Source organism: Loxodonta africana, chromosome 13 (assembly GCF_030014295.1).
Source record: "Loxodonta africana isolate mLoxAfr1 chromosome 13, mLoxAfr1.hap2, whole genome shotgun sequence".
In the NCBI taxonomy this organism is placed as follows: domain Eukaryota; kingdom Metazoa; phylum Chordata; class Mammalia; order Proboscidea; family Elephantidae; genus Loxodonta; species Loxodonta africana.
The window spans coordinates 60,328,783-60,339,886 of record NC_087354.1 but is presented as its reverse complement, the minus strand read 5'-3'; the positions used below and the strand labels follow the sequence as shown (position 1 = coordinate 60,339,886).

At 39.1% G+C, this 11,104-nt stretch overlaps 1 protein-coding gene across 3 annotated transcripts in view; it reads right to left on the bottom strand.

Moving 5' to 3' along the window:
* Nucleotides 1-11,104, bottom strand: part of RAB27A (RAB27A, member RAS oncogene family) — an 87,281-nt gene that overhangs the window by 10,030 nt on the left and 66,147 nt on the right. For all 3 annotated transcript variants that reach the window (XM_023558252.2, XM_003418323.4, XM_064267526.1), the window contains 3 exons: nt 6,256-6,341; nt 4,545-4,648; nt 9-132 (listed from right to left, as the gene is read on the bottom strand). In XM_023558252.2, the coding sequence (XP_023414020.1) occupies nt 9-132; nt 4,545-4,648; nt 6,256-6,341 (314 nt within the window). The remainder of the gene's footprint in view (nt 1-8; nt 133-4,544; nt 4,649-6,255; nt 6,342-11,104) is intronic.

Sequence of the window (11,104 nt, the reverse complement as noted above, 5' to 3'; positions counted from 1 at the left end):
ATACTCACCCATATTTCTCTGCAAGTTCTTTGGCTGCCTCTTCTTTGACTACCCTCTGCTCTTCCAAATCACTCTTATTTCCACACAACACTATGTCTGGGTTTTCACAATATGCATGCATTTGCAGCTGGCCTAGTAATACAAGAAGATAAAAAAATATTATAGGTAGATAATAATGTGTGTTATCATCAATGGAGAATAAATGCAAAAATGCTTCAAAACTATAAATGGATATACAGATAGAAGAAACTGATATAACTTTCAAAGCATCCATAACCTCATCTGTAAAACTGAATGGATGGGAGAGATGCTGTCCTCAAACACATATTCATCTTATTTATACCACAGAGTATGTTCACACATTCATAATGCACCCTCCAAAAGTGTACACACACACCACCTGGCTATCATTTGAAAAGAAATTTCACAGATTTCCTAGTGCTTATTTTTGGGTGTTTATTACTAACCTTAAAGCTCTATGTTTCATACCTTTTCTCACCATACCAAAGACATTTTTAAAGCAATTGTCATCTATAAACTCGCCTATTTCTATCTGAAATGTTGTTTTTCATATTGTTCTATTATCCTAAGGCAGCATCAATTTCATTTAAAACAAACAAGATACAGGACTAAATGAGGAGAGAAGACCCAGAATAAATAGTAAATGATCCTGTCAACAGAACCAGGAGGAATCAGGGGGCTAGTTCTTGTTCCACAGCTCTTGTTTCTTCTCCCCTGACAATCTGCAATAGGCATAGTTTTTAAAAGCAACGAAATCAAACAAAAGAGCTTCACTAAATTAGTTTAATCTTCCCAAAAAGAAAAATAAAGGGTTATTTTTTACTCATAACATCCTGTAATGAAATTAAAGCAACCCAAACTTTCAAAATAAGACATGCCCAAAGTTTACAGCCTAATTCATTTTTTATTATGGCTAACCAGAAAAATGTTGACATTTTAGTTCCTCATTATGAAGTCGTGTTCATTGTATCTTATCAAGAGAAAGTCTAATCCCTGAGCATTTACTGGGTATTAGCACAGGCCTGCTGCTTTGCTTCGAATTTTAGGACGCTCTTTTGCCCTCAAGGGACAACTACGGTAACAAGACTAGGGATAAAACTCTTTGCTGTCAAGTTGATTCCAACCCTTAGCGACCCTACACCTGTTGCCGTCAAGTCAATTCCGATGCATAGAGACCCTATAGGACAGAGCAGAACTGCCCCCACAGGGTTTCCAAGGAGTGGCTGGTGGATTCAAACTGCCAACCTTTTGGTTAGCAGCTATAGCTCTTAACCACTATACCACCAGGGCTCCTATAGGACAGAAGCTCCCACCCATAGAGCTTCCGAGGCTGTAATCTTCACAGAAGCAGACTGCCACATCTTTCCCCCACGAAGCGGCTGGTGGGTTCGAACCACTGACCTTTCAGTTAGCAGCCAAGCACTTAACCACTGCACCACCAAGGCTCCTTAGACTGGGGGTAAGTAAGACAAAACTACGTATTGTTTCCAAGAAAAGCCATGCTCTTTCTTTCCTCTAAGCTGTTTACACATGCTGTTCCCACACCTCCAAGTCTCCACCACAATCTTCCTTCAGGGACTCCTTACCCTTCCTTCAAGACTCGGCTCCAAGGTTACCTCTCCTGTGGAACCTTGCTGTCTAGAGTGGCTCTGTGCTCTGGTAATACCTAACATGTCCTTCATTGTAGCCATGAGCATGGCCTCAAGACCCAGTGTGCCTGGGTTGAATCCTGGCTCTGCCATTTACTAGTTGTGTAGCCCTGGGGAAGTTTTTGACCCCTTTGTACTTCAGCTGTCCCATCGGTAAATGGTGATAATCATAGCACCTATGGGTTCCGTAAATTAATTTAGTGGTTCTCAGGGTAAGGTCCATTGACCAGCAGCATCAGCATCACCCAGGAACAAATGCAAATTCTCAGGTCCCCCCTCAGGCCTGCTGAGTCAGAAACTCTGGGTGTAGGGCCCAGCAATCTGTTTTAACAAGCTTTCCAGGTGATTCTAATGCACACTCAAGTTTGAGACCCACTAAGTTAGTATATTTTTTTAAGTTAGTATATTTTATTAAGTTAGTATATTTTTTTAAGTTAGTATATTAAAGCACTTACCAGTGCTATGTTATTGACCAGTAATAATGGGTACTTATTAAGATGTAATTATTGTTGATTTTTTCTTTTTATTTCCCTTTATTCTAATTTTCAATAAAGACTTGAATACTTCTATTTAAAAAAAATTAATTAATCAATCCCTTAGAAAAACTATTATTTTATTTAGAAAAACTGCCCAAAGGAAAAAAGGCACACATACGACTGACTACAATGTCAGGCAGTCTGTGATGAGGATCCTAAGGGGTATGAAAAAATCTAATCCAACCACAGCTACCACACAAAGCTTCATGGAAGCCTTTTTTTTTTGGCCAAGTTTTAAAGAATAAGTAGAATTCTAACCAGTTAAAAAAAAAAAAAAAATGAGGGTAGATGTGGGAGGGCTTTCCAGACAAAGGAAATGATAAGAATAAAAACGTAGCAGCAAAAACATGTAAGGTGTAAACATGAAACCTCTTGGGTTCTTTACCATTTACATGAGGCCACATAAGAAAAAGCTAGAAATTCAAGGTTTTAAAGCTTCTGTAAGAAATATGCCACCCCTGGATGAAGACTACCTGCTGCTTCCTCTGAACCCCAGGAGGACAGCTGGCTGAATACAGCAGTGCCCGATGCCGTCGACATTTCAGACTGAGGTCTGAAAGACTCAGTTCACCACTTGGCCTCCTAAACAGCACTGGGCTCACCTTCCGATTCTCGCCCTCTTCCCAAGAAGGCCTGAGAGATGTGGGGACAAGAGAAAAAGGCCCTACAAGGCAGCTCTAGAGAAGCAAAAGGAGAGTACAGACCCTCTCTCCTCTTCCTGAGCCGATTAGAAAAAAAAAACAAGTAATAAAAATTATTTTGGCAAAAAAAGAAGAAATGAATAATTCCTGGAATACTCAAAATGCTGGCAAACAGAGGAAAAATAAAATGTGTTTTTTAATTAACAAATTTTTATTTCTAAGATTTGATTTTACTACCTTTGACAATGAACTTTGTACCTTTTTTTAAACCAGGGTGGGTGTGAGGAAGTGGACACTTTCCATTGAGGATAAGAAATTTTCGATAATATGTATACGGTTTTTTTTTTTTTTCTTTAACTGAGCAATATGGACTGTTTCACTCTGAGGAAAACAAAACAAAACACATATAATTTCACATAATTTTGCTCTTTAACTATCTACACAGCACAAGATTCAGCAATTGTGACTCAGAGCTTGAGTTCCTCCTGTGAGGTAGGCTGGTTATTTTACAATGCTAAGGTCCTATGAGCACATCTCTAGTGAGGATCCTTGACTTGCACAAGCCCCAGAACTTGTGGGATGAGGCAAAGAGGATGTTGAGCAACGCCTGAGAATAAGGGACTAGAAAGAACCACAACCACTAAGCTGTAAGAAGATGAGATGTGCAACTCAGCCAGGCATTTAACAAAGTGAGGCCTAGTGAGCTTAAACTCAGGGTACGCGTATTTAAAGTGTTAAATAGCTCTTCATCTCTTGCTAACCAGGCTAGTCCGGAAAGGCCATGAAAAGCCACTGAAGTGAAAGCCACAAGCCTCTTCCACTCTTGGCTCCATGTCCTTGGACATGCCAACTACTCTTTATGGTTCAGCAACCTCATCCTGAAATGAGGACACACCACTTGCCCTAATCTCCTCACATGGTGGCTGCGGAGATCACATGATACAAAGTATACGAAAATGCTTTGAAAATCAATGAACTATATAAATAACTTAAATGAACTATATAAATAACTTAATTAAAAACTCATTTTAAGAAGAAGGTTTTCCAAGCTTGCTGTTATTTGGTCAAGTGGCAGGATTTTAAATAACTATTAACCAATCACTTAAGATCTCTCCAAAGAGCCATAATGAAGTGACGAAGATGGCGCCAGGCACCAACCACGTGGGCTAATGTAGTTGTAGCCCCCAAGAAGGGATCCTCCACAGAGGCTCTGGTCCTCAAAGTGAAGGGAGGGGCCTCCAAGCACAGAAGAGACATGCAGTGGGGTGTGATTTACTAAGCCTCCAAAAGGTTTCCACATCTATCTGATATATTTTTAAGACCCAAAGATAGTACAAGAATTGCCAGCACACAGTAGGCATGCAGATACACAGAGAGTTAACTTCTTTAGTCTTCCATTTCCTCATCTGTAAAATGGGAGAAAAGAAGTCCACTCTGTGGAAAAGACAGATTAAGAGATTACATGTCAACTATCGCCATATACCTGGAATATTAGAAGCACTCAACACATCAAAGTTGGTGTGACTAGATAAATCAGAGTATTTCAGTTATCTTTGCCCCTAAACTAGAAATCTTGGTCTTTTAAACAGCATTAGCACTAGGAGCTCCTGTAAAACAATTTATAACAGAAGCAGAACCTAAGAGGGCTTTCTGTTGCGGGGAGTGGGAAAGGGAGGCAGAGAAACAGTGACACTTACTTATCCAGTTTCTGACATTGAGGAAACTTTCCTCGTTCGTCAGATCAAACAGCAGCAGGAATCCCATAGCATCTCTGAAGAAGGCTGTTGTCAAGCTACGGAACCTAGGAACATAAAAGCAGACTGGTCACCTAGGCAACAGCCCCATTCCTGAAATCGAAGGCCACCAGCAATGTCCTCAGCCTCCCACAAAATCCATCAATTAGATGATGATATTCCAAAAGTTTCCAGTTATAGTTATTTATCATAGAAGTTTAAGTGTTAAGACACCATGTGATTTGAAAACTCAGCCTGCTGGCCAGGGATGACGACAACTCTGTCATGATCCCCTGGTCTCGAGCGAGTGTTGTACAGTTACGAGTAAATCAGGCCAAGAGCAGTGGTGCCTGCTCTGAATATTTTCTCTGTTCTGTGAAATGTTGACTTGACATCAGGATGTGTTTGTTCCATGACCTTTCAATTTGGGTCTCTACAGAAATATCTTATCTCTAGTAATCATTTCCTAGACTTTGAGGTGGGAGTAGTTTTGACTCAGTCACTATTCTTTCTTGGTACCTTCTCTGCCAAGGCCTTCCCTATGGTCTCCCCTCTCTCCCTCTACCCATCCGCTTCCTCTCTCCTTGCCTATCTGCAAAGCCTGCTGCTGACATGCACAGGTGCACAGGGAAGAAAATAGTGGGATAAATTTGTCATCTAATCAGCTATGTTAGGTTTTTCTTGAATATTTTTAAAAACAATGTTTTACAGTTTGATACACACTATTTGTACCTCACCTTTTGACTAAACTTCTTAACAAAGATTTTTACGATAAAAAAAACAATGTTTTACAGAAAGAGTCCTTATCTTTTAGAGATAACCCGTTGCCACTGAGTTGATTCCAACTCATAGTGACCCTATAGGACAGAGCAGAACTGTCCCATAGAGCTTCTAAGGAGTGCCTGGTGGATTCAAACTGCCACTTTTGGTTAGCAGCCATAGCACTTAACCACTACGCTACCAGGGTTTCCATCTTTTAGAGATACATATCAAAATATTTACAAATGATAGGATTTCTGGAATTTGCTTTGAAATAATCTGGGGGGTGAGAGGTGGTGAGGGGTACACATGAAGTAAGGTTGACCAGGACTTGATAATTGTTGAAACTGGGCAACGGGTACATAGGTTCACTATACTGTTCTTTCTACTATTATATGTGTTTCAAGTTTTCCACAATAAAAAGCTTTCAATATTTTTAAAGAAAGCTGTGAAAGAAAACATAAGCTTTAGCTAACTAACTGCAATTTTATATCATGATTTCATGTGTTTTATTTGAGTCAATCAAACCTCTAACCACATAAACTTATTTCTACTAGATTTTCCACTAGGTTTCAATAATCAGGAAGAAACATTGCATAGAAATTTGCAGCTTTTTCTTTGTGGCTGAGTAAATAGTAAAGTGGAGAAAATAGAGACAAGTGTCCAAGTTACAAAAAAAGAGAAAGATCCACAAACAAGAAGGTCCATTTTGAAAAGGATTCATTTTTCCTTTGATCTTGAATGAAATAAAGGCACCATTATCATCTCAGTCTGATAAATTTCCTGTTAATTTGGCAGCATAATTTATTCAGGTACGAATCAACTAATGGGCTGGCTTCTTCCTGCTCAGGTCACTGTGTGAAGAGTGCAGCTGTTTTCCCCTTTCCTCCAGTAAGCGCACAGGTGAAGCTCTCACCTCTCCTGCCCTGCCGTGTCCCACAGCTGCAGGTGAATTCTCTGACCTCTGCCAACAGCTCCATCCGGCCCATTGGCTCTGTACACCTGCAAGAGCAAAGTGAGAGGTAAAAAAGAAGAGCATCTGAGACAGGCGGACTTGTCTCCCATGTTACTGCAACTCCCCTGAGACTTTAAACTTCTAAAGAGAATTCCGTCTCAAATACAACCTTATTTGTATTTTATTCCAAATAACTGTTAGTTCACGTTTCCTCAAAGTTTCCTCAGGTCACTAGTTTCAGGAAATACTACCTTTCTATGGCTTTTCCCATTCCATCTTTAAAAAGCACTCTTAAAACAATGTTATGGGAATTACTTCTAGACTGGCAGGGTAAGGACCTCCAAAAACCTACTCCTACATAGATCAATGAAAACACTGGCAAAAATGTCAAAATCAGTTTTTTCCAGAACTCTGGAAATTAACAAAGGCTTTGCAACATTCCGAGGAGCACTTACTAAAGGTTGGCAGTTTGAAGCCACCCAGAGGTACCACAGAAGGGCTGGTGATCCCCTTCTGTTAAGATTACAGACAAGAAAACTCCATGGAGCAGCTCTACTCTGTAACACATGGGGTTGCCATGAGTCATAATCGACTCCACAGCAACTAACAACAACTACAACATGGCTATCCCTCTCTCCCTAGCTCCATAGTAGCCCTAAAACCAACAGACTCACAGTGATTGTAGCTGTGAGAACAATTAGACTAACAGTCACTGTAGGCAGTGGAGACAGAATGGGCTTGGCGCTCCCCAAAAGTCCTATCTCTGAGAACCATCACCGTTGACCTGTCTAAAAGTTCCCTGAAAAGCTCCGTTGAAATAAAGATAATAAAAGGCTTGTCTTTATTTGACCTGACTCAGGGTTCACTATGAAAACAACCCTATCCCTAGGGTATTTGTTGAAACCAGTCAGCAGTAATTACTTAACACCAGGGCTACCTGAGGAAGTAATAACTGTTGGGGCTAACAAAAGGCTTACCAAAAAAAGCTTAAGAAACAAAAAGTGGAAAATGAGATTCTTATAGGAGGATTTGAAACGCTCCAAAATATTCCTGAGAATCTAGACAGCCAAGCATATGTGCATGGCTGTACACATGGCCCAGGAAAGGCCTGAGAAGGCCCTCATCTTTTACTGCTCATTGACCTTGAAGTTATTCTCAAACAGGAAGTGAAGGCTAAGGCAGAGTTATAAACTGCCTCTTGGAGCACTGAACACAGGCCCCACATACACATACAGCCCAGGCCCAAATGTCTTCATAAACAAAGAGTTAACACCAATTCTTCACAAACCCTTCCAAAATAAAGAAAAGGGAGAAATACTTCCCAACTCATTCTATGAGGCTAGTATTACCTTGATACCAAGCCAAAGATATTATAAGAAAAATTTTAAAAAACAAAAAACTACAGACCAATATTCCTTCTGAATAAAAAAAAAAAAAAAATTTAAAGACCCAAAAATCCTTAACAAAAACTAGCAAACAGAATACAGAAAGGATTATATACCATGACCAAGTGGAATTTATAGCAGGAATGGCAAAGTTTGTTTAACATACAAAATTAATCAATACAATACACTCTATCTGGGTCTGGGGGTATCCACAGAATAAAGAATTAAAACCACATGGTCATGTCAATAGATGCAGAAAAAGCATCTGACAAAATCTAACACATTTCATGATAAAAACACTCAAGAAATTAGAAATACAAAGAATACTAGGTATACAACCTGACATCTACAAAAAACCCACATCTTATATTGTACTGGAGGTTCTCACTATGGAAATTAGCAAGAAATAAAAAGCATTCAAATTGGAAAAGAAGAAGTATAACTATTTCTATTCACAGATGACACTAGCTTTCAAATAGAAAACTCTAAGTAATCCACGCACACATACACAAACTATTAGAACTAATAAACAACTTCAGCAAGGTTGCAGTATGCAAGGTCAGTCTACAAAATAAGCTGCATTTCTGTACACTAGCAATGAAAATTAGAAAATAAAATTAAGAAAACAATTTCACTTATAACAGCATCAAAAATATTAAAATACTTAAGAATAAATTTAACAAAAGAAGTATAAAACTTATACTCTGAAAACTACAAAACACTGTTGAAAATAAAGAAGATCTAAATAAATGGAAAAACACCCTATGTTTATGGACAGGAAGATTCATTATTGTTAAAAGAGCAATACTCCCCAAATTAATCTATTGCCTCCGTGTAATCTCTATCAGGAACCCAGTTGCCTTCTTTGTAGACACTAACAAACTGATACTACAATTCATATGCAATTTCAAGGGACCCAGAATAGCCAAAACAATCTTCAAAAAGGAGAACAAATGTGGAGGACTCAGCTTCTCAATTTCAAAACTTACTACAAAGCTATAGTAACAACAACAACAACAATGGTACGGGCAAAGGGACAGACATACAGATGAATGAAACAGAATTGCAAGTTCAGAAATAAATTCTGACATTTATGGTCAAATGATTTTCAGTAAGAATCGCAAGACAAAACAATGGGAAAGAATAGTCTTTTCAACAAGTAGTGCTGGATCAAATAGGTACCCAGATGCAAAAGATGAAGTTACTCACATCATATACAAAAGTTAACTAAAAATGGATCATAAACCTAAATGTTAAGAGCTAAAACTATCCTCATCCCATATATCGAATAAGAACTCTTATACAGAAAGTATAAAAGAACTTTTACAAATTAACAACAAAAAAGACAAATAACCCAACTAAAAAATAAGCAAAAGATCTAAAGAGACATTTCTCTAAAGAAGATACACAAGTGGCCAATAAGCCTATGACAAGATGTTTCTCATCAACGCTAATGATTAAGCAAATGCAAATCAAACCTACAACAAGGTACCACTTCACACCTACTAGGATGGCTATAATCAAAAAGATGGACAATAACAAGTGTTGGTGAGAATGTAGAGAAGTTGGAACCCTCATCATACATTGCTGGTGGAAATCCAGAATGGTACATTTTTGGAAAAGCTTGGAAGTTCCTCAAAAGTTTAGCATAGAGTCATTACACGACCCAGCAATTATTCTCCTGGGTATGCACCGAAGAGAACTGAAAATATATGTCATCACAAAAAACTGTATATGAGTGTTAACAGAAGCATTATTCATAATAGCCAAAATGTGGAAATAATCCAAATGCCCATCAACTGATGAATGGATAAACAAAACGTGATACATCCATACAATGGAATGTTATTCAGCCATGAAAAGGAATGAAGCTCTGAAACAGGCTACAAAACAGATGAACTTTGAACACCTGTAAGTGAAAGAAGCCAGACACAAAAGGCCACGTATTGTATGATTCAATTTATATGAAATGTGCTTAATAGGCACAACAATAGAGATTGCTCATTGCCGGGGGCTCAGGGGAGGGGGTCATGAGGAGTTACTGCTAACAGGTAGGGGTTTCTTTCTGGGGTGATAATATGTTCTAAAATTAGATGGTGGTGATGGTTACACAACTGTATATACGGAAGGCCACAGAATTGCATACTTTAACAGGTAAATTTTATATTGTATGACTTATGTCTTAATAAAACTATTTTTTTTTTAAACAAGGCTATAAGATGAGAATCAACAAAATTAACAAAAATAATTACATGTATGTTGGTTCTACCAATTACATGTCAATACTGAAAGCTTCACAAAGGCCCTATTCTTACTCAGCACATCTGAGTTTCTCACAACCCTCTGCTAGTGGAAGAAAAGGCCTAGTGGGGTAGGGCTGGTAGGATGAGTTCTCCTGTCCTGGAAGCTGGAGACCCTGTATCTTTCCTTGGCAGAAGGCACTCCATTGGTGAGCCTTTGTCATTAATGTCCTGAGCACCGATGACCTGCTTCACGGTAACAGTAGATTTTTGAGCAAAAAATTTAGTACGTGGAGAAGGCCATCTTCCCTTCTCTACAACTGTGGCATGGTGACCTCCTGCTTCCTCCCTGTCCTGTTTTGAGGTTCTTTAACAAGATAATAAAGCCTCTCTTGTCATCATTCTGCAGACTCTCCCCTTGTTCCCTCGGGGTCCTTCTCAGATGACATCTACTCTTGGCATTCTCCAGTCCTGCTCCAACCTCACCTCCTGGCAGCAGTGATGCGTTCTGCCACTTACTGTTCCACATGGGATTGCTGAGGTTTTAATTAAGAGGAAATCATCAAAAATGGTAAGATATCAACAGAGGAAGAGATAGCCTATGGAATATGGGTATGGGAGGGGCAGGGTGGCTGACAGGCTTGATAACAAACTTAGACACATAACTTTGTGGAACTCAGAAATGAAGATATGTGTTAAAAGACTGCTAAGTGAAAATTACACAGAATTCTTTACTTTTACTTCGTCTGCTTGATATTGCGCCCCTTCAAAACAGCCTTTTTTTTTTTTTTTAATGACAAACTTAAAAAAAAATTTTTTTTTTTTTTAAGCTTGTCTTTATTTATTCTTAAGATAAATCCTCCAGGACAACAGGCTATGCAGCAATTACTGAAAATCATGAATTCAAGGCCCCATTAGGGGCTTAATTTCTCACACCAGGTTATCTGGCCTCTGGATGAACGTTTCGGGTGGCGGGGGGAGGGGTGGTGTTGTTGTTGGGTGCGGCCCAGTCGGTTCTAACTCATAGCGACCCTATGTACAACAGAACAAGACACTGCCTGGTCCTGCGCCATCCTCACAATTGTGGTTACGTTTGAGCTCACTGTTGCCGCCACTGTGTCAATTAACTCTTGTTGAGAATCTTCCTTTTACCTGACCCTTTACTTTACCAAGCATGGTGTCCTT